Source organism: Equus przewalskii, chromosome 22 (assembly GCF_037783145.1).
Source record: "Equus przewalskii isolate Varuska chromosome 22, EquPr2, whole genome shotgun sequence".
NCBI lineage: Eukaryota > Metazoa > Chordata > Mammalia > Perissodactyla > Equidae > Equus > Equus przewalskii.
Genome location: NC_091852.1, coordinates 33,768,803 through 33,793,242, shown reverse-complemented (window position 1 = coordinate 33,793,242; position 24,440 = coordinate 33,768,803). Strand labels below are relative to the sequence as shown.

Below are 24,440 nucleotides of genomic sequence, written 5' to 3'. Positions count from 1 at the left end.
CAAAGATACAGACAAGAATGTTAGTGAACCATTTTTAACTAGAACAAAAAATTTTGAAGGAAATAAAATGTCCATGAATAAGGGATTCCTTAAATACATTAGGAGTTTGCAAACGACAGAAAACCGTGAAAACACTACAAGAATACTGTAAGGACATCAAAAGACGGACACCAAATATTACAGAGGCTTACAATTTCATTTATGTAAATACATTAATATATGTTCATATACTCTCAGATGAGGAGTGGGATTCCAGGGGGAGAGGGCAAAACCCTCACTTTCTGCTTTTAAATTTTCCAAAATTAGAGGCATTTTTACAATGAGCACAATAAATAGTAATTTTGTAAATTGAATATTAAGATATTTCCTGTTTGGTAACAACAAGCAGGACCAGTGCCAGTGTCACTTTCTATGCCATTTGCTTACACAGGGCACCAGCAGTTTCCCAGGAAACTAGAAAGAAATGCTCCTTGCTGCCCTAGATCATCTAAGGCAAACTTCTGAAATACTTCCTTTTCATGGAACTCCCTGCAAGCTGTCCCCAGAGCATAATTGTGCTTACCAGGTCATGTCGCACCCCAACCGCTAATAGCTGTCTTATCACACAGCCCACCTATGCCTAAGCCTGGTCCCATACCTTCCCTACTGCTTCTCCACTCTTCCTCCTCTTTCTTTAGTTTACGGTATTATTTTCCATCTACAATTCCCATGCTCTTTGCCATCACCAGCTCTCCTGCTCCCTAATCACTAGAAACATAAACCAAATTTAGTCAATGAATGAGGAAGGGATCATTTTATTCCCTGGTTGAGTGATACAATGTTGAAAATGAAGTAAATACAAAAAACATACATTCATCTTCTAAATGCTTTCAATATTACTGATAGATCATACATTGAAATGAACTGGAAAAAGTGACAAAGGAAAGGGTACGCTAGTTTAAAAACAAAGCTTTACCACTGTATATCCCACACAGCCAACCACAGAAAAGCTTATGGCAAATAAGCACCCTCAAAGTGCACATTGCTATTGCAGGAATGAGAAAAAACAAATAAGAACAAAACAAATGTTCATTTCAAATAAAAAATTTAAATAAATAGAGATAAAAAAGAAAATTCTTTTTTTTTTTTTGGTGAGGAAGATTCACCCTGAGCTAACATCCCTTGGCAATCTTCCTCTTTTTTCTCTTGAGGAAGATTAGCCCTGAGCTAACTTCTGCGCCAATCTTCCTCCGTTTCGTATGTGGGACGCCTCCACAGCATGGCTGACAGTTGGAGTAGGTCCGCACCCGGGATCTGAACCCACAAATCCAGGTGGCTGCAGCGGAGCACGTAGAACTTTAACCACTCAGCCACAGGCTGGCCCCAATACGGAATTTTTATGTTTATCAAAAGAGGGTATGCATTTTAAAAAATGAGAAACACTTTCTTAAAAACTTTTGCGGTAACTCCACTGAGAATTCTCAGTAATATTCCAGAGAAGTACACCTCTATTTAGCACTTTAATTACTAGTAAAGAAAGGAGAGATGGCATAAAATTGAGATTTTCTTTTTACAGCAGGTCTGAATTCTAAAGCCCAGATGAGAGAAATATTACACCAGCTTTGTCTGTTAAAGATGGGGTTTCACTTAGGTTTTTTAAAAATTTATTTTAAAAACTGAATTCCCTTAGAGATCTACATAGAGAACGCTATGTGATACAAACCCCCAATTACAGGATAGAAACCTAAACCCATTAGCAGCCAAGAGAGAAGAGAATTTCAATCTATCCCTCAAGTTGTTTGAAAAAAGATCTTTTATATAAATAGTTTCTTAAGCTTGCTTTATAAAAGGAAAATCAGTTTTCTTTTGTTAATATAAAAAGGACAAGAAATTGAGAGACAGAGCTCTGAACAGTTCAGTTATAAAATACAATAAAATATATCTCACAAAAGGTGGTAGTAACTAAGGAATATATTCTCCTATTCTCCACACATAATAATTAAAGACTGGTGCGGAATTTTAAATTATTTTAGTACTTTATAATATAAAATCTGGTATAATCACATAAGTTTCATCTGATATTTATAGGATTGACCAGGAAACTGCACCAAAATCACATCATCCACACATTTAAATATAGGTCTCTGAACAGTATTACAAGTTTCAGGCGTCTAACTGGTGGCGCTGGAGATTTCTGAGTGTTTAGAAATGAAGGGGTTATTTTCATTTCATAGTGTTTGCTTGTTTGTTCCTTGTGACCTTTAAGAGAATTAGCAACAACAGCTCAAATGTCATCTGCTCTGTGACGATTTTTCCCCAATCTCCAAGACAGTTGATCAATTTCTCTTTTATGGTCCCATAGCATTTTCTTCGAAATGTTACTATATTAAACAATATATTTCCTGTCTTTACATGTCTCTCTCTGTTAAAAGATCTTCTAGGACAGAAATCACATCTTAATCAATTTTATATCCTCAGTACCCACAGCAGGAACTCAGTAAGTACTTAGGGAATGAATAAATGAATGAATGAGAGAACTAACTAATGACACAAATTACAGACTATCTAAGAATATCAAGAGGTCTAAAGAGTGATTGCTACATCTTTCTAGATTCTACAAAGGGAGGCACTGGGAAGAAAAGCATTGCCCAAAGACCAAAGGTTTGGGAAAGCTGTGGCTTTCTTGGTATTCTGAATACTTACATACACCATAAATTCAGTATTTCACTGTTTACTGCCAGATTTCACTCTTAAAGAAATAGAGTGCCTCCTATTCTCTGTCCGTTTTTGGTCGCCTTCATCTTATGAAGTTGTTTCTAACACAAAGCTACTCCAAAATTTATTTTAGATAGATATTTTTCATTCTGTGAAAAATGCTTATCCTTGACATTTATATAAAGACTATATTTCAATTTGTCATTGTGGGTAGAAAACATGCTTTTCTTTTCACAAAATAAGTAATAGAAGAAACGATGAAAAATTATTTTGAAATTTTAAGTTAGTTGGTTAATGAATTAATAGTTTGAACTTCTATCTCTCCTTCAAAATGTTTTATATATAATCTGCTGAAAAAACGCAAAGTAAACCAGAGCAAGAATCTGGCGACTTGTAGTCCTTCCCCATATTAATCACTCAGTCTGTGATTTGAGTAAGTCATAAATCTCCATGTGCTCATCTATAACGGGAGTTGGATGTAATCAGTGATTTTCAAACTGGACTATTTGAAGCCTTGAGGATTCTGTGTGTTGGGAGGAAAGGGTTTAATACAACATGATTAAGAATTTGCACTTCTTAAAAAGAGTTCAAAAATGACTACACGATATGATTTATAAGCATCCCTTAATATCCAAAATCCAATTATTCTATTTCTCTATGCTATTAAAGACTGCTAACAGTCTCATATTTTAAATTGGAAAAATAAAATACCAAATGTATATCTGTTCCTCTCAGAATCACATAACTTATGGAAAGGAAGTCAACCCAACTCTGATTCTAATAGTATCTGTTGGTAACAGTTGCCCATATTGTCATGTAACCACAAATGAAACAGGCCTTCTGGAGACCAGAGACACATAGGAATTATTTTCACCCTGAGTAAGCTAGGCAATTATTGCACTAACGTAATTTTTAATACCACAAGCATTTAAAAAAACTTATTTAAGGAAGTTAAGTACTATTTTTAAAATACCTGTACTATAAATTGTAACTCTCTTCTTTCTGCTTCCCATTGCTCTGCTTGTAATCTAAACTCCTCCAGTGCTGTCTCCCTGACATGGGACTCCATCTCATTCTTCTCCTGCTGATGTTTTTCCAACGCTTCCTTTATATGAATAAAATCTTGCTTTACTATGAGATCAATAAAAGTTATCTTCCTTCCTTCATCCCCAATTTAAATGTACAAAGGGCTCACCTTACCTATAGACTATTAAAATTCATTATATTTATGTTAAAATCATTAATAGAACTTTTTTTTGAAGATTTTATTTTTTCCTTTTTCTCCCCAAAGTCCCTCGTACATAGTTGTATATTTTAGTTGTGGGTCCTTCCAGCTGTGACATGTGGGATGCCACCTCAGCATGGCTTGATGAGCAGTGCCATCTCCGCACCCTAGATCCAAACCAGGGAAACCCTGGGCTGCCAAAGCGGAGCACAAGAACTTAATCTCTCGGCCATGGGGCCGGCCCCAGAACTATTATATTTTGATCATCAGAATGTACATCTGAATAAGAAACTATGGCTACCCTTTTAATTTAAGCAACATTTTATACATACATATATATACATATAGACATATATTTAACCCAATTTTTCTAAAAAATTTAACTTCTACGATATGATAAAGAAACAAAAACGAAGTAGATTATATGTAATCTATATGTAAAGTAGATATGTGGAAAGCTCTAATTACATATGAACAAGCTGTTTGAATTATCTCTGATAATTTATATATAAATCTGACAGAGAACACTATCTGCAAAAGGGGAGGAGGAAGGAGTTCTGTGTAACAAATTAGGATAAGAAAACTCTAGAATGTTAAAAATTTGAAAAGTCAAAAAAATTTTAGGATTGGACTGTAATTTCGAGTTCTACAGATAAACAACATTTGCAAGAGGCTTTTCTTTTGGGATTTTCCTAGTTGTACTACATGTACAAGATCTAATTTGGTTAAAAATCTCAAAAATATAAAACGCTGGTTTCCTGAGAAGCCCAATTTTCTAACCTATAGGGTTTAAAATTAAGTCCCTATTAACACAAGGAGAAAGATTCTGTGGTTTCTATGAGAGAGGGAAAGCTTCTGTGTCCAGTAGTGTAGGTCATCTGCATAATAAAGATTGCCCTCAGAACTTTCACTAAGGAAAGCCATCACAAAGAGCCTTGAGGCTTTCTCCCCACACCCTAGGGCTAAATAATGACTCATATTATACCCCAAGTCCCCAACGGTTTCTGTACAGATCAGGTCAAAGCCCACAGCGGAAAATCAGAATTCTCCTACCAAACAGCTGATCGAGATCACATCAAGATCTTATAACTTGAGGTGCAGGCTGATGGACTGTAAGGAATGCCACCACCACTGGCCTTCTTCCCCCTTAGCACCAAGACATTTTATGTGGGAAGGTTACACAGGGCCACCCAGGGACTTGTAGCACTCATTGCCACCTAAACTTCCCTCATTCAAATACTATGGAGCCCCTGTGTATGCCAGGCATTGTTCTAGGCCTAGGAACATGGTAGGAAGCAAGAGACACAAACTATGACTATTGACGTGGAGGAAATCAAAAGTAACCAGTGGTAGGGGCCAGCCGGTGGCACAATGGTTAAGTGAGCACGTTCCGCTTCTCAGCAGCCGGGAGTTCACTGGTTCGGATCCCAGGTGCGGACATGGCACTGCTTGGCAAGCCATGCTGTGGCAGGTGTCCCACATATAAAGTAGAGGAAGATGGGCGTGGATGTTAGCTCAGGGCCAGTCTTCCTCACCAAAAAGAGGAGGATTGGCAGCAGTTAGCTCAGGGATAATCTCCCTCAAAAAAAAAAAAGTAACCAGTGGTAAATGGAGAGCATTTTTATCAAGTATTTTTCTTACTTTAAACTGATACTTCAAAGAAATGGCAAATATAGGCAAGTCAAAATCTATCTTCTAAGCTGTTGGCACTTTTAACTTTAGACTATACTTTAGAGAGTAAAAAGGAACAAAAAATGGGAGAATAAATAGCTCACAATAATTTTAGTAAAAGGTCATCAAAATTTTACACATCATATCTATATAGAATGTGTTCTATACAGATAATGAAGCTTACATCAGATATATAAATATTTTTCTATATTTATTGTATATTCAGATGAAAATCTAGAGCCTTTATTTCTAAAATTCCAAATTTTCATGCTGCTGGACCAAAGGGGCAGTAGGTTCTTGTAATAGGCTCATATAAATGTTTTGGAGTTTTGTATTTATTTATCTTTGCTGAGGAAGATTCACCCTGAGCTAGCCAAGCTTCCTCTTTTTTGTATGTAAGGCACTGCCACAGCACAGCCACTGACGTGTAGGTCTGTACCCAGGAACCGAACCGGGGTCACCAAAGCGGCACACGCCAAACTTAACCACTAGGCCACTGGGGCTGGCTTGGGATTTTTTTTTTATTTTGATCAGAGATCTCAAATTGTTTTTCACAAAAATAAAGAATATATATATTAATATATTACTAAAGCATATTACAAAAGAGATCAGCAAGAATGCCTCTAAAAAGTAAAGAAGAGAGGAAGGGAGGTATGGAGGGAAGGAAGGGAAGGAGGGAGAAAGAGAGCGAGGGAGGGAGGAAGGAAAGAAAGAAGGAAGGAAGGAAGTAAAGAAGGAAGAAGGAAGGAAGGAACAAGGAAGGACCAAGGTAGGCAAGAAGGAAATCAGACTTTTTTTCCTTTCTGGTAGCTGTTTTCCTTTCCAAGGATAACTTCAAATAACGTATAACACATCTCAATGAATAGCATATATAGCAAAATTCCTTTATAAAAAATATTTTACCTGTAGAGTTTTCTCTAGTCTGCTTTTTTCTTTCACAAGTAAATCATATTCTCGATTGCAATTTTGAATTATATTGTCTCTTTCCTCCAAATCACGTTCAAATCTTCTGCACTCTTCTTTCCATTTTTGCTGGGAAGTCTGGAACACTTTCTCGATCTCATTTGCCTTTCCTTGAAGTTCTGTATTCTGAGCTATTAAAAATATAAAAGAGTAATAGGTATATCTATAACCATAAAAACAAAAAACCATTAAGAAAACATAAAAACCAAAAACCTAGGCATTAGAGCTGATTCCACTTACAGCGTGATCTTAGGACAAAACATTTAACCTCTTCATACCAGTAAACTTTTGAAAAGCTCACTGTTCCAGAACCAATCTATTCTGTAATATCTCAATCTCCTCTTTCCTCCAGACAAAGATGACTTTGCCATGAAACGGCATGACATATTCCTAGAGGCACACCCAAGTAGGTGCCCCTCTAGTACAGTAGAAGTATGACATACTCCTAGAGGCACGCCCAAGTAGGAGCCCCTCTAGCACAGTAGAAGTATGACATACTCCTAGAGGCACGCCCAAGTAGGAGCCCCTCTAGCACAGTAGAAGTATGACATACTCCTAGAGGCACGCCCAAGTAGATGCCCCTCTAGTATAGTAGAAGTATGACATACTCCTAGAGGTATGCCCAAGTAGGTGACCCTCTAGCACAGTAGAAGTATGGCATACTCCTAGAGGCACGCCCAAGTAGGTGCCCCTCTAGTATAGTAGAAGTATGACATACTCCTAGAGGTATGCCCAAGTAGGTGCCCCTCTAGCACAGTAGAAGTATGGCATACTCCTAGAGGCACGCCCAAGTAGGTGCCCCTCTAGTACAGTAGAAGTATGACATACTCCTAGAGGCACGCCCAAGTAGGAGCCCCTCTAGTATAGTAGAAGTATGACATACTCCTAGAGGTATGCCCAAGTAGGAGCCACTCTAGTACAGTAGAAGTATGACATACTCCTAGAGGTATGCCCAAGTAGGTGCCTCTCTAGTACAGTAGAAGTATGACATACTCCTAGAGGTATGCCCAAGTAGGTGCCCCTCTAGCACAGTAGAAGTATGACATACTCCTAGAGGCACGCCCAAGTAGGAGCCCCTCTAGTACAGTAGAAGTATGACATACTCCTAGATGCATGCCCAAGTAGGAGCCCCTCTAGCACAGTAGAAGTATGGCATACTCCTAGAGGCACGCCCAAGTAGGAGCCCCTCTAGTACAGTAGAAGTATGACATACTCCTAGAGGTATGCCCAAGTAGGAGCCCCTCTAGCACAGTAGAAGTATGACATACTCCTAGAGGTATGCCCAAGTAGGTGCCCCTCTAGCACCGTAGAAGTATGACATACTCCTAGAGGCACGCCCAAGTAGGTGCCCCTCTAGTATAGTAGAAGTATGACATACTCCTAGAGGTATGCCCAAGTAGGTGCCCCTCTAGCACAGTAGAAGTATGGCATACTCCTAGAGGCACGCCCAAGTAGGTGCCCCTCTAGCACAGTAGAAGTATGGCATACTCCTAGAGGCATGCCCAAGTAGGAGCCCCTCTAGTACAGTACAAGTATGACATACTCCTAGAGGTATGCCCAAGTAGGAGCCCCTCTAGCACAGTAGAAGTATGGCATACTCCTAGAGGCACGCCCAAGTAGGAGCCCCTCTAGTACAGTAGAAGTATGACATACTCCTAGAGGTATGCCCAAGTAGGTGCCCCTCTAGCACCGTAGAAGTATGACATACTCCTAGAGGCACGCCCAAGTAGGTGCCCCTCTAGTATAGTAGAAGTATGACATACTCCTAGAGGTATGCCCAAGTAGGTGCCCCTCTAGCACAGTAGAAGTATGGCATACTCCTAGAGGCACGCCCAAGTAGGTGCCCCTCTAGTATAGTAGAAGTATGACATACTCCTAGAGGTATGCCCAAGTAGGTGCCCCTCTAGCACAGTAGAAGTATGGCATACTCCTAGAGGCACACCCAAGTAGGAGCCCCTCTAGTACAGTAGAAGTATGACATACTCCTAGAGGTATGCCCAAGTAGGAGCCCCTCTAGTACAGTAGAAGTATGACATACTCCTAGAGGTATGCCCAAGTAGGAGCCCCTCTAGTACAGTAGAAGTATGACATACTCCTAGAGGTATGCCCAAGTAGGTGCCCCTCTAGCACCGTAGAAGTATGACATACTCCTAGAGGCACGCCCAAGTAGGAGCCCCTCTAGCACCGTAGCAACTCTACTGCTTTTTCTCCTATTCAAGAAAATAAATCAAATGTCTTTTTAAAAAGACTGTGACTTATACTGCTACTTTCATTAAGCACAGATTACAAACTTTGATATTTGACCACTGGCTACAAATTAGTTGTGACACACCTTTACCCACGAGACTGTCACAACACTGAGGCTGGGAACCACTGCTTCAACCCTTAGAACTAAAGTTATTCACTCCCCCAAGTTAGGCTCAAAGGACCTCTCATCCTAGTATTACCCCAACAATAACCAACACCTCGGAACTCACTTCGGCTGCTGCTCTGTTTCAGCAACTAGAAAAGAAGTAATCAAAGGCTTCCAGGTCCGGCTCCATCACCCACCACCAGCTTAAACCTCTCTGACTCTCTAACCCTCACTGAGAAGAGAATCCCTCCTAGTTAAGTTGTCATGAAGACAAAATGAGGAGATATATACAAACACACTTGTTAAACAAACAAAAATGCCACCATTAGTAGTATTATTCTTAAATTATTCTTATTATTCAAAAAGTTCAAAAGTCATAGGCATAAAAGGCACAAAAAGTCTCCCTCCCATCCAGTTGCCCTCTCTACAAAGCATCATTCCATGGTCTAGCATCCAGTATTGCAGCAAGAAGTTTGAGGCCGTTTTGATTCCTGTTTCTTTGCATGTGGCCCATTTTTCTTTTTTCTTCTTCTTGAAAGCTTTAGGGTCTTCTCTTTGTCTCTATTTTTTCTGAAATTCATAATGCTATGCCTTCAGGGGGTCTATGTCCTTCCATAGTGGTGAATACTCAATGGGCCCTTTTAATCTGGCAACTCAGAACCTGAGTTCTAAGATGTTTTCTTACATAATTTAATTGATGACTTATCCCTCTCTGTTTTCTCTCTCATCTTTTTCTTTCAATATTCCCTATTATTCAGACTGTTCCTCAAAATTTTTTGTCTTTTCTCTTCTATTTTTCCACTTCTGTCTTTTTTACTCTAATTTCTGGGAGATTTCTTCCATCTTTATCTTCCAATACTTCTACTGACATTTTTCATTTCTGATTTCATATTTTAATTTCTAAGAGCTTCCCTTTTTATATAGCATCTGGTTCTTGCATCATGGATATTCTCTTCTAGCTCTGAGGATATTAATACTACTTACTTGTTAAATCTTCTCCCTGCAGAGTTTCTGGTTCTTCCAAGTTAATTTTTTTCTCTCCACTTTAGAGGCTTTCCTCAAGTATCTGGTAATTCTTGGTTGTGTGCTCTCAACTAAGAGTAACTATAAGGCTGACACACCTTATATACACCCATTTACCCACCACCTAGATTCTGAGCTTGAGGGTGGAGCTTGGCAATGGTGGTCTTCACTGGAGGAGGACCTGGTTGGCCCATTTATTAGGAGATCCTCAACATCGGTATCATTATGTTTTTCCTCTTGGCTTGGTCAGTTGACCTACAGAAGAGTCTTCCAAGCTCCCACCTGGACTGTAGAAATCTGGGTGCTAGCTTTTGGGGAAGCCAACAGAAAAAGGAAGCCAGAAAGAACAGTTCCTCAATATTCAGCATTGAGTATGCCATCTTCCTGCATTTGCCACTCTGGAGACCCTCTATTTTATCATCTCCAGAAACTAAGCCTTCCTCCTAGGAAGTGGGAGTAATCCCAGAGTAGCATGCTCTTGAGAAGGGGATCTAAGAATCTAACTGCCTCTAGAGCCAACAGCTTTCATGTAACCCTCTTTATTTCACCCACTACTACAGTTCTAATTCCTAATTCCAAAGGTATCTGGTGCTTCCAGTTCATGAGCCTTTGACTATCTAACAAGTTATCTGCCAACTTTCCCCACTCCTGGCTTAGGATTCTGACATCTCAAGTCTGCTAAATCAGTTATCCCTCATCCATTTGCTTTCCAGCTTCCAAACTTTTCTCTGTTGTCACATCTCCTATTATCTCAATCGTTATAGGATTATCCCTTTGAATATCCCACAACTCCATTAGGTTGTTTTTTATTTTACCCTCAACATTTTATCATAAAAATTTTCAAAAATACAGAAAGTTGAAAGTATTATACAGTGAATACCCATAAACCCAGACTAGACTCTATGATTTTTAAGATTTTACTATTTTTGCTTTATCAGACATTCATCCATCTATCCATGCATCCATTCATTTATCCATTCATTAGACCATCATACTTTTTTATGCATTTCAAAGCAAGTTGCAATAAAGTACATTTCATTCCTAAATAACTCAGTATTCCTATCAATAACTAGAAGTCAATATAGTTTTACTTTTCTTGCATGTAAAATTTACAGATCATAAGATGCACAGATCTTAAGTGTACCATTCAAAGAGATTTGCAAAATGCATACACTCATGAAGCCCTATCAAAATATAGAATATTTTCTTCAATCCAAAAAGTTTCCTCATACCTTTTCCCACTCAATCCTCACTGACGACCCATCCCAGAGGCAACCAATATTCTGATTTATTTCACAAACAATTAGTTTTTTCTGTCCTAGAACTTCATATAAATAGAATCATACAGGATGTCCTCGTCTCTGTAAAGTTCCACTCAGCATAAAGTTTTTGAGATTCATTCATGTTATTGCATGTATCAGTAGTTGGTTCATTTTTAGTGCTGAGTAGTATTTCATTGTATGAATATAACATAAATTGTTTCTTCATTTTCTTGTCAATGGACATTCAGAGTTTTTTTCCACTTTGGGGCTGTCATGAATGGAGTTGCTATGAAATTCTTATACAAGTCTAGACAATTGTGGACAAATGTTTCTTGGGGGGAAATACCAAAGAGTAAAACTGCTGGGTCATAGGATAAATGATGTTCATTTTAAAAGAATATGCCAGTTTTTTCCCCAAAGTACTTCCATCATTTTACTCTCCCACTAACAAAGTAGTATAGGAGCTCCAGTTCCTCTACATCCTCACCAACATTTGGTATTGACAGTCTTTTCAATTAGAGCCATCTGATGGGGATGTTGTGACAGTCACTGTGGTTTTAACTTGCAGTTCCCTGATAAGTGAGGTTAGCCATTTTTGATGCAATTAATGGCCATTCTATCTTCCTCTGTAAAGTGTCTGCTAAAATCACTTGACTTTGGGCAAGTAACTTCCCATTTTCCCTGGACTTCAATTTCCTCAAAATTAAATGAAAGTCATTAACTTGTATATCTAGTGCCTTTCAATTCTTATATCCCTAAGTTCCAGGTAGTGGTGTAGTTATTAAATGCTACAGTTAATCAAAAATACTTCTCACCAAAGGCAATAACCCAAGACAGTTGGTCAAAACTGACTGTAACCTTTACAATAATAATAACATTTGTTTAGCCCCGTGCAGTTAACGGAGCACTTTCATTTTCTCATTTCATCCTTAAAATAACCTAGGTTCAAATATCAGTAAGTAAATGGTAAAACCAGGACCTAAATCTAAATCTTCTGAATTCATGTTCAGTGTTCTCAATTCAAACCTACTGTGTATAAGAGTATTCACAGCAACATTATTCTTAACCAAAAACTGGACACTACCCAAATGCCCATCATAGAAATAGATAAATATAAGTGTGATATGTTCACACAATGTAATACTAAACTCAACATGGGTGAACATACAAACACAATGTTGAAGGAAAGAAGCCAGATACAAAAGAGTCCATACCATATGATTCCATTTATATAAAGTACAAAAGAGAGGCAAAATTAATCCATACTATTAAAAATCAAGATAGTAGTTATCCATTCTGATAATTTTCTGGGATTTCTGTTTCCAGATCTTGGTTCCATGATCTGGGTGCTTATTATGAGTTGTACACTTATCCAGGCACATGTCTTTATATATACTATACTTAAATAAAAAGTTTTAAAATGTTCTGATGCTATATAACAGATAACTTTTGAGGATTAAATCCAGTGACTTTTTCTTTCCCAGGCCCCACCCAGTGGTTCCTAAACCTGGCTCACCCACAAAATTGCTTGCAGTGCTCCTTGACCATACTGATTCTCAAGTTAGAGATTCTAATCCAGACTATATCAGACTAGGTCTGATAGGAGGCCTAGGATAAACGTTTTTTTAAAAAATCTCAACGAGGGGCCAGCCCCATGGTGTAGTAAAGTCTGGCGTGCTCCACTTCAGCAGCCCAGGTTCACAGGTTCAGATCCCAGGTGCAAACCTATACCACTCATCAGCCATGCTGTGGCAGCAACCCACATATAAAGTGGAGGACGACTGGCACAGATGTTAGCTCAGGGTTAATCTCCCTCAAGGAAAAAAAGAGGAGGACTGGCAACAAATGTTAGCTCAGGGCTGAGCGTCCTCAGCAAAAAAAAGAAAATTTCAATATGATTCTGCTGTTCATTCTGGAATAAGCGCTCTAAAAAAGATTAACGGAATTTTTCCATACATGCACAACATAAAAAAAATTATTTTAAAGTAGATGAAAGTTCACAGAATTGCCAGAAGACTTTATACTCACCCAGAAGTCTGTCCATCAAAGGGCAGTCAATGAATCAAAACCCTACCTCTAACCCTATATGGAATGTATACACAACAACAAGCAATGATACACAATGAGGTTACAACCCTAAACACAGGAAGAAATGGAAATAGTCTTACCACAGAGTTTTTCTTGGATCCTATGTGCCTCAGCTAATCGCTCTTCAACAGCCCGTCTTCCAAGACCAGCTTCCTTTCTAGCCACGGCCAGGTCATATTCCAGACTTTGTCGCAATGCCTCTCCTTTTTCAACCTCGGATCGTAGCTTAGCAATCTGGCTCTCATAGCTTGCCAGCTAAAAACAGATTTCTGATATCATGAAGCAATATTAAAATATGTCTCCAAGATTATGAGATCATGCACCCAAACATTTAAATTTCTTAGAGAAACGTGTTTCTATAATATTTACAAGATAAGAATTTATAAATCTATACTTTCTGAAAGAGGGGAAAAGAAGCACTAGCCTTACTTATTAAATGACACTCATTAATCTTTGTTATTTTAGAAAATCCACTACAGAAAACAATAAAAACCAAAAGAACTTTTATGAACTTCTCACAAAAACAAAGAGAAATCACAAGTTTTAATCAGAAATAGTCATACCTAGGAAATGAAAAAAATACATGACATATAGTGAGCACTTAAAAATTCATTCTCTCTTCTCTTCCTTCTGTTTCCTAAATGAAATCGAGAAGCAAATTACATCAAAGTATAATTTGGTAAATATTGCCTATATCATTTCTCTTGATCATGACATTATTGATAGAGCATAAAGCAATAAAAGTGCCAATTTTGAAGGGATTTTAATGAACTAATATCTAATTTATCTAATATCTAGATAACCAGGTATCTAATGACTAGATCTAATTTATCTAATATCTTTCCATGAAGTAGTGTGACAGAAGACAGATCAGAGAGTTAGAGCAGGATGATTCATAAAGTCCTTTCCCACTTTGAAATTCTAGTATCTAATCAATAATTCATTAAATAATATTAAACACTTGCTATGTGTCAAGTACAGTGAAAAATATAATAACATGATAGAGTCCCTGATCTCAAGGAATGAAATGCTATAGAAAGCCATATGGGATAAGTTTTATAAAAGAGGTACAAATGTTATGACAGTTCAAAGAAAAGCAAAATTATTATTGCTGATGGGAGAGAAAGAGATGGTGGATGAGGGAGAATGCTAGAAAGGTATCATGTAGTAAAACATTGAGACTTTTTCTTTCCCAGCTACTACACCAGGCTAGAAACAGATGGTCCAATCATCAAATAAGAAAAGACAAAAGGATTTCTGAAGGGCAACATCAGAAATTCCCATAAGTAGCTGTTAACATGCAGAGTGCAGCAGGAGGTACACTTTTCTTCAAAAAATAATAAAAGAATAAAATAATAACTTCCAATTGAAATTTTTAAAAATTTTAGAAAAGCAGGAGTGACATCAGTATCATGGTGGAGTGAGCTCTCCCCTTGAACTCTCCCCTCTAAGATACAACCAAAAGGACATTCATACACCAACAGAGGATATATACAGATCACAAAAGATGTCTGGGAGACCCACAGAGCCATACACCTGAAGGTGGTGGTGGGGCTGGATCCTCTGGAAGAAATGGAAGGTGATCCCCAGGAGCTCCATGGAGAGAGATGGGCCATGGCAGCACAAAGTGCGCAGGTGAAAAGGGCATCCTGTCCCTGCCCGTATTCCAGCCCCAGAATCATCCAGAGCACAGTGCAGTGAGCAGGTTAGTGGAGCGGGGGTGGGGGAAGGGTGCAGGCACTCCAGCCCTAGGTTCACCTGGAGCAAGGCGCAGAGAGCTTGGCAGTGGTGATGGGAAAAGTGAACAGCCCCAGAGTCGTCCAGAGCACGGTGCAGAGAGCTTGGCAGCGGCAGCAGAGAAAGGGAAAGTGCACAGTCCTTTCTGTACAGAGCGACAAGCAGGGGCAGAGGGAAGCACTGAGGAAGGAGAGTACCCTCCCCCGTGCCTGGTGCTCCAGATCTGCCATCGATCAATTGCTCAGAGAGAAACGCAGTCAGTGGCTGGAGTTGGGGAGCCCCTGCTCATGCCAGACCCAGAATACACAGTGCCTGATCCCCATCCTGTGACAGTACGTGGCAGCTGTGACCTGATAAGAACACTATGATGAAGCAAAAATCTACCCCATCAAGCAGTATGAGTAGGTATATTAAAGCTCCAGACTAGAAGGAAAGTGACACGTACCCAGAAACCAATCCTGAAGGAACAGAAATCCGTAAGCTAAATGACAAAGAATTTAAAACAGCTATCACAGAAAAAACTCAACGAGTTACAAGAAAACACAGAAGGATAAACTAACAAATTCAGGAGCTTCTTCACAAAGGAGATTGAAACCATAAAGAACCCATCAGAATGTTAGAAATGAAAACCACAGTGGATGAAATAAAGAAAAATCTGGATTTTCTAAAGAACAGAGCTGACAATATGGAGGAGAGAATCAACCAGTTAGAGGATAGTGCTATAGAAATGCTTCAGAGGAAGAAGAGAGAACTAAGACTAAAAAGAAATGAAGAAGCTCTGAGACAAATATCTGATTCAGTCAGGAAATGCAACATAAGGATTATAGGTATTCCAGAGGGGAAAGAGAAGGAGAATGGAGCAAAAAGAGTAAAAAGGTTGTTCAAAGAAATAATAGCTGAGAACTTCCCAAACCTGGGAAGGGAGCTGGAAATCCACATGAAAGAGGCCTCCAGATCTCCTAACTTTGTCAATGTAAAAAGACCCACTCCAAGGTATATAGGAATGAAGCTGGCAAAAGTCAAGGACAAAGAAAATATACTAAAGGCAGCAAGGCAGGAAAAAATAACTTACAAAGGAACCCCTATCAGGCTTTCAGCAGATTTCTCAGTAGAAACCTTACAGGCTAGGAGAGAGTGGAATGATATATTCAAAATCCTGAAAGACAAAAACTTTCAGCCAAGAATACTCTATCCAGCAAAAATCTCCTTCAGATATGATGGAGAAATAAAAACTTTCCCAGACTGGGGCTGGCCTGGTGGCACAGCAGTCAAGTGCGCACGTTCTGCTTCAGTGGCCCAGGGTTCACCTGTTCGGATCCCGTGTGGACATGACACCACTTGGCAAGCCATCCTGTGGTAGGTGTCCCACACAGAAAGTAGAGGAAGATGGGCATGGATGTTAGCTCAGGGCCAGTCTTCCTCAGCAAAAAGAGGAAGATTGGCAGGAGTCAGCTCAGGACTAATCTTCCTCAAAAAAAAAAAACCCTTCCCAGATAGAGATCACCCCCAACCCCCGCAACAAGAAATCATCAAGAAGGCCTTCCTACCTGAAAAAAAAAAATAGAAAAGGGGCTACAAAGCCCTGAGCAAGGAGATGAATAGGTAGGTAATAATCAGAAAACAGCAGCTCTCTATCAGATCAGGTTAGTTAACACTTAACTTTAACATCAAGGATAAAGAAAAGGAAAACATCAAAACAAAAACGATCTCATCTTTTTAACCATACTCACAACACAAGATGGAAAAGGATACGACAAAGATAACTTAGAACGGGAAGAGAAAGGGGATGGAATCAGTATAGTCTAAGGAAATAAGAGGCTATCAGAAAACGGACTATCTCAGCTACAAGATTTTGTATACAAACCTAAGGGTTAACCACTAAACAAATAAATAGAACAGAGACATTTACAATAAACAAGCAGAAAACGAAGAAAACCAACAGAGAAAACTATCTAATCAAATAGGTAGTCCGAAATACACAGGACAAGAAACAAAGAAAATGCAGAAGAACTGGTAAACACCTGATAAGATGGCAGTATTAAGCCCTCAGATATCAATAACCACTCTAAATGTAAGTGGATTGAATTCCCCAATCAAAAAACACAGAGTGGTAGGATGGATTAAAGAACAAGACCCAAAAGTATGCTGTCTCCAGAAAACACACCTCAACTCTAGAGACAAACATAGGCTCAGAGTGAAGGGATGGAAGACAATACTTCAAGCTAATGGCAAACAAAAGAAAGCAGGTGTTGCCATACTTCTGTCAAAGTTTCAAGATAAATCCGGTAATGAGAGACATAGAGGGGCAGTATATAATGATAAAAGGGACCCTCCACCAAGAAGACATAACAGTTATAAACATGTACGCACCTAACACAGGAGCACCAAAGTACATAAAGCAACTACTAAGAAACCTAAAAGAAGATATCAACGACAACACAGTAATAGTAGGGGACTTCAACACCCCACTTACATCAATGGATAGAACATCCAGACAAAAAGTCAACAGAGAGATAGTGGACTTAAACAAAAAACTAGACCAGATGAACTTAATAGATATGTAGAGAGCACTCCATCCAAAAACAGCAGAATACACGTTCTTCTCAAAAGCACATGGAACATTCTCAAGGATAGACCATATATTGGGAAACAACGCAAACCTCAGTAAATTTAAGAAGATTGAAATCATATCCACTATCTTTTCTGACCACAATGCGGTGAAATTAGAAATCAACTACAAGAAAAAAGCTGGAGGGGCTGGCCCCGTGGCCGAGTGGTTAAGTTTGCGCGCTCCGCTGCAGGCGGCCCAGTGTTTCGTTGGTTCGAATCCTGGGCGCGGACATGGCACTGCTCATCAAACCACGCTGAGGCAGCGTCCCACATGCCACAACGAAGAATACACAACTATGTACCGGGGGGCTTTGGGGAGAAAAAGGAAAAAATAAAATCTTTAAAAAAAAAAAAAAGAGTTTTAAAAAAAAAAAAAGAAAAAAAAAGAAAAAAGCTGGAAAAGAAACAAAACTGTGGAGACTAAACAACATGCTACTGAACAACCAATGGGTTGTCAAATAAATAAAGAGAGAAATCAAAAAATATTTGGAGACAAACAAGAACGAAAACACACCATACCAAGTCTTATGGGATGCAGCAAAAGAGGTCCTAAGAGAGAAATTTACAGCAATACCAGCTTACATTAACAAACAAGAAAAATCTCAAATCAACAATCTTAAACTACACCTAACAGAATTAGAAAAAGAAGAACAAACAAAGCCCAAACTCAGCAGAAGGAGGGAAATTATAAAAATTAGAGCAGAAATAAATGAAATTGAAACAAAAAAGACTGCAAAAAAAGACCAATGAAACAAGGAGCTGGTTCTTTGAGAGGATAAACAAAATTGACAAACCCTTAGCCAGACTCACTAAGAAAAAAAGAGAGAAGCCTCAAATAAATAAAATTAGAAATGAAAGACGAGAAATTAGAATGGATACCACAAGGGCTGGCCCTGTGGCGGAGTGGTTAAGTTCACACGCTCTGCTTCGGCAGCCCAGTGTTTCACTGGTTCGGATCCTGGGCACAGACATGGCACCACTCATCAAGCGACGCCAAGGTGACGTCCCACATGCCACAACTGGAAGGACCCACAACTAAAAATATACAACTATGTACCGGGGGGCTTTGGGGAGGAAAAGGAAAAATAAAATCTTAAAAAAAAAAAAAGAATGGATACCACAGAAATACAAAAGATTATAAGAGAATATTATGAAAAACTATAAGCCAACTAACTGGACAATCTAGAAGAAATGGATAAATTCTTAGACTCTTACAACCTCCCAAAACTGAATCAAGAAGAAATAGAGAATCTGAATAGACCAATCACAAGTAAAGAGATTGAAACAGTAATCAAAAACCTCCGCAAAAATAAAAGTCCAGGACCAGAGGACTTCTCTAGAGAAATATACCAAACATTCAAAGACAATTTATTACCTATTCTTCTCAAACAAACTATTCCAAAAAATCGATGAAGATGGAAATATTCCTAACACATTCTAGAAGGCCAACATCACCCTGATCCAAAAACCAGACAAGGACAACACAAAGAAGGAAAATTACAGGCCAATATTGCTGATGAACATAGATGCAAAAATCCTCAAAATATCAGCAAACTGAATACAACGACACATTAAAAAGATCATACACCATGATCAAGTGGGATTCATACCAGGGACACAAGAATGGTTCAACATCTGCAAATCAGTCAATGTGATACACCGTATTAACAAAAGGAGGAACAAAAACCACATGATTCTCTCCATAGATGCAGAGAAAGCATTTGACAAGATCCAATATCCATTCATGATAAAAACTCTCACTAAAATGGGTATAGAAGGAAAATACTTCAACATAATAAAGGCCATATATGACAAACTCACTGCCAACATCATATTCAACGTGGAAAAACTGAAAGCCATCCTGCTGAGAACAGGAACAAGACAAGGGTGCCCACTCTCACCACTCTTATTCAACATAGTACTGGAGGTTTTGGCCAGAGCAATTAGGCAGGAAAAAGAAATAAAAGAAATCCAAATAGGCATGGAAGAAGTGAAACTCTCGCTCTTTGCAGACAACATGATTTTATATGTAGAAAACCCTAAAGAACCCATCGGAAAACTATAAGAAATAATCAACAATTACAGCAAAGTTGAAGGATACAAAGTCAACATACAAAAATCAGTAGCATTTCTATACCCTAATAACGAACTAACAGAACAAGAACTCAAGAATACAATCCCATTTATAATCGCAACAAAGAGAATAAAATATCTAGGAATAAATCTAACCAAGGAGGTGAAAGACCTATACAAGGAACACTATAAGACATTACTGAAAGAAATCAATAAAGACATAAAGAAATGGAAAGATATTCCATGTTCACTGATTGGAAGAATAAACATAGTTAAAATTACCATATTACCCAAAGCAATCTACAGATTCAATGAAATCCCAATCAGAATCCTAATGACATTCTGCACAGAAATAGAACAAAGAATCTTAAAATTCATATGGGGCAACAAAAGACCCAGAATAGCCAAAGCAATCCTGAGAAACAAGAACAAAGCTGGTGGCATCACAATCCCTGACCTCAAAACATGTTACAAAGCTATAGTGATCAAAACAGCAATGGTACTGGTATAAAAACAGGCACATAGATCAATGGAGCAGAATTGAAAGCCCGGAAATAAAACCACACATGTGTGGGCAATTATCTTTACAAAGGAGCCAAGAACATACAATGGAGAAAGGAGAGCCTCTTCAATAAACGGTGCTGTGAAAGCTGGATAGCCACATGCAAAAGAATGAAAGTAGATCATTATCTTTCTCCATGCATAAAAAATAGACTGAAAATGGATCAAAGACTTGAAGGTAAGACCAGAAATCATAAAACTTCTGGAATAAAATATAGGCAGTACACTCTTTGACATCAACCTTAAAAGGATATTTACTAATAGAATGTCCACTCAGACAAGGGAAACAAAAGAAAAAATAAACAAGTGAGACTTCATCAGACTAAAGAGCTTCTGGAAGGCAAAGGAAACCAAGATCAAAATGAAAAAGGAACCCACCAACTGGGAGAAAATAATTGCAAATCATATATCCGATAAGGGGTTAACCTCCCTAATAAATAAAGAGTTCACACAACTGAACTACAAAAAAATAAACAACCCAATCAAAAAGTAGGTAGAGGATATGAACAGATCTTTTTCCAAATAAGATATACAGATGGCCAATAGGTACATGAAAAGATGCTCGACATCACTAATCATGAGGGAAATGCAAATCAAAACTACACTTATATATCACCTTATGCCCGTTATAATGGCTATAATCACCAAGACAAAAAATAATAAATGCTGGAGAAGTTGTGGAGAAAAGGGAACCCTCATCCACTGCTGGTGAGAATGCAAACTGGTGCAGCCACTTTGGAAGACAGTATGGAGATTTCTCCAAAAACTAAAAATACAATTACCTTATGATCCAGCTATCCCACTACTGAGTATTTATCCAAAGAACTTGAAATCAACAATACAAAGAGACTTATGCACCCCTCTTTTCACTGCAGCATTATTCACAATAGCCAAGATGTGGAAGCAACCCAAGTGCCCAATGACCAATGATTGGACAAAGATGTGGTATATATATACAACAGACTACTACTCAACCATTAAAAAAGACATAATCATCCCATTCGCAACCACATGAATGGACCTTGAGGGCATGATGTTAAGCAAAATAAGCCAGACAGAGGAAGACAAACACCATATGATTTCACTCATAGGTGGAATATAAACAAACTTATGGACAAAGAGAACAATTTAGTGGTTACTCAGGGAGGGTGGGTCACAAGGGGTGCAGGGACACATTTATATGGCATTTGACAAATATTAATGCACAACTGAAATTTCACAATGTTATACACTATTTAGACCACAATAAAAAAATAAACTACAAAGATAATATCTCCATATTTTTTTATACTGTCTTAAAAGATGATGCAGTGCTTTGGGCAATACAGTAAGATAATAAAAGGATGATGTAATAGTGAAAAAAAATTTTAGAAAAGCAAATGTCTTCAGAACACTTATACTTACAAAATAAGAATTTACAAATATCTCTTAACAGTTAAAGAAGAAAATCATAGGGGCCAGCCTGGTAGCATAGTGGTTAAGTTTGCACACTCTGCTTCAGTAGCCCAGGGTTCACACGTTCAGGTCCCAGGTGCGGAGCTACACACTGTGCATTAAGCCATGCTGTGGCAGCATCCCATGTACAAAAAAACAGCGGGAGATTGGCACAGATGTTAGCTCAGCAACAATCTTCCTCAAGCAAAAAAAATAGGAAGATTGGCAACCAATGTTAGGTCAGGGCCAATCTTCCTCACCAGAAAAAAAAAAAATCATAGAACAATCTTAATTACATATTCTAGATAACTCCATTTGTTTCAGAACCACTCTACCCCTCTCTGCCCACTCCCTCTCTCTCCTCAAAAGAATAAAGAATAACATTTGGGCATTCCTGGTTGTGCCAATCATTTACCTATTGGCCCTCAGATCCTCTCCCCATTCTTCTCCAGCATGTCTCACTATTGTAGGAACTCCATTTCCCAGGCTGCCTTGATAGCTGGCTTCCCACGTGGTTTGACCAATGGAAGGCACTTGTGGTGGTGTTGAGGGCAGGAGAGAAGTAGCCAAGGCATTTCTCCCACTCTAGATCTACCTCGAGCAACATCTCCGTCTTCTCTGTGGCTGCAAATTCCTTCTGGATAGTCCATCCTTCCACAGCCCTAGCTCCCTCTAAATGGTCTGGCTTTTACCAACCCTAGGAGTGGAAGCAGCTTCCTAATGTTGCTACCCTCTAAGTTGCTTTAACATCCCCTATTTGTCTTTTCAGCTCTTCTAGTACCTACGTAACCAATTCCCTCTACCAACATCCCTTTGTCGAAAGACCTGGAGCCGTTTCTATTTTCCTGACTGGACACCAATATTACCAAGTAATATTGCTCTTGGTATCAGAAATGGTCTCAAGATGGGCTTCTGATACAGGGTTGCAAACCTAGATGAGCTAAACACAATGCAGAAAGGGGATCCTAGTGATCCATGGCATACAGTGAGATCACTATTATTTAAAGTATGTGCAGTTGTTTAGAACGAAGTGCCAGTTGAGGATGAACCTTTGGGAAGCGCAGTAGCAAGTGCTCTTGACCGTTATGGCAGAATTGTTTACTACAAGACCTGTGGGGTGGGAAGGCTAAAGCTGACTACGCTAGAGAACTTACAAAAACAAAATGATAACCTCAACTTTTAAAAAATCTCTTATTTCTTGTAGCCCCAGAGCAAACCAGGCTAAGGGCCAGACAGAAAATCTAATCACGGGGAATGCAGCATTACACTACAAGTTGAATGAAGAGCCTCACCAAGTTTCTAACGTGAAGAGGGTATCAAGGAAGGAGATGGGATGAGCGCTTTTGGAATTAGACAAACCTAAAAACTGAACTCCCAAATCTCCCCGGAAACATCCCTTACCAACAAAAGCTGCCTCTCCTCCCTGTCTGAGGTAAGTAGCTTTCCCTTGCTTAAAGACTTAGGAATGACCAAACCTGAAGTAGCTGTCTTGCAAGAGGATTTGCAAGACCCATCTCCACCACTCTTTGTTGCCATAGATAGATTCAGATCTCAGCATGCCACAGGAGGAGAAATGTTCAGTCTGCTCCAGGAGAAAATAGTTTGTATGGCAAAAGAATTCCAAGATCTTGCTAATCTTGCATTAGCAGGAAACTGCAGAACATACTATAGAGAACTGATTTGGATTTAATAAGCTAGCTCTGAGAGTTTGCCTGGATGGGTGACTGGAAATTGAATTCAACATCAGCCTACAATCATTTAATAAGGTTAAAATGCCAGTACTTTCCTGACATAATCTGGAGATTTAAGGAGATGGGGGTGGTTTTATTACGAGTAAACCAAAACGTCCCTTTTCCCCGACTACATCCTCTTCCAGGGCCTAAAGGACATTCTTTTCCTAATTAAAATGCTATAAAATACACTGGAGTAGGCAGCACAAGCATCATTAGAAAGCTCTGGTGGCTAACCTCTACTGCCAGAGATAATAGTAGATGATGGAGATAATGGTGGGGTATGTCACAATTGAGACAGACTCCCCAGTTTCAATCAAAATGATGGCATTCCAGAGTGGCAAAGGCTACGTGGTAGCAATTAACCATTAGAAACAAGGTGAGCACAGTTACTATAATGGACAGCAGGAGTACAGTAGCAATCAGAGCATTTTTGACCTCCAGGTATTGCGGTAGTATCAATTATCAAGGTGTACACATGAATTAAAGAGATAGGCAGCCTTCTCAAGAAGCACTATCCAATAGATATTCAATGCAAATCTCGTGTAATTTAAATTTTCTAGTAGCAATATTTTTAAAAGTAAAAATAAATACATGAAATTAATTTTAATATTTTATTTAGCCCAATATATCCAAGATTATCCTTATTTCAATATGTAATCAATATGAAAAATTATTAGTGAGATACTTTACATTTTTTTGTACCAAGTTTTTGAAATCCAGTGTGTATTTTACATTTACAGCACATCTTAATTCAGACTAGTCACATTTCAAGTGCTCAAAAGACACAAGTGGCTAATGGCTACCACACTGGAGAAGCAGTTCTAAAGCATTATTTGATCTAAACAAACAGAAAAACTCTAAGTCTAGTGAGCAGAATCTTGACTTGACCCTCCAAAATATGAAGTCATACCTCTCCGTCAGTTCCCAGACTCCTTGACTAAAGCTCCCTGAAGCAGCACTGCCCCAAGTATATACTGTACATGTTCCCCCAAGCCTTTCCCAATGGGAAAGGC

The 24,440-nt window shown here is 38.7% G+C and overlaps 1 protein-coding gene across 13 annotated transcripts in view; it reads right to left on the bottom strand.

Moving 5' to 3' along the window:
* CCDC171 (coiled-coil domain containing 171) overlaps positions 1-24,440 on the bottom strand; it is a 294,601-nt gene that overhangs the window by 246,367 nt on the left and 23,794 nt on the right. For 5 of the 13 annotated variants that reach the window (XM_070590716.1, XM_008520254.2, XM_070590720.1 and 2 more), the window contains exons 4-6: positions 13,360-13,534; positions 6,494-6,684; positions 3,668-3,799 (exon numbers count right to left, since the gene is read on the bottom strand). In XM_070590716.1, the coding sequence (XP_070446817.1) occupies positions 3,668-3,799; positions 6,494-6,684; positions 13,360-13,534 (498 nt within the window). Of the gene's footprint in view, positions 1-3,667; positions 3,800-6,493; positions 6,685-13,359; positions 13,549-13,842; positions 13,919-24,440 lie in introns of those variants that run through there. The other 8 variants (XM_070590719.1, XM_070590718.1, XM_070590723.1 and 5 more) reach the window with 4 other exon arrangements.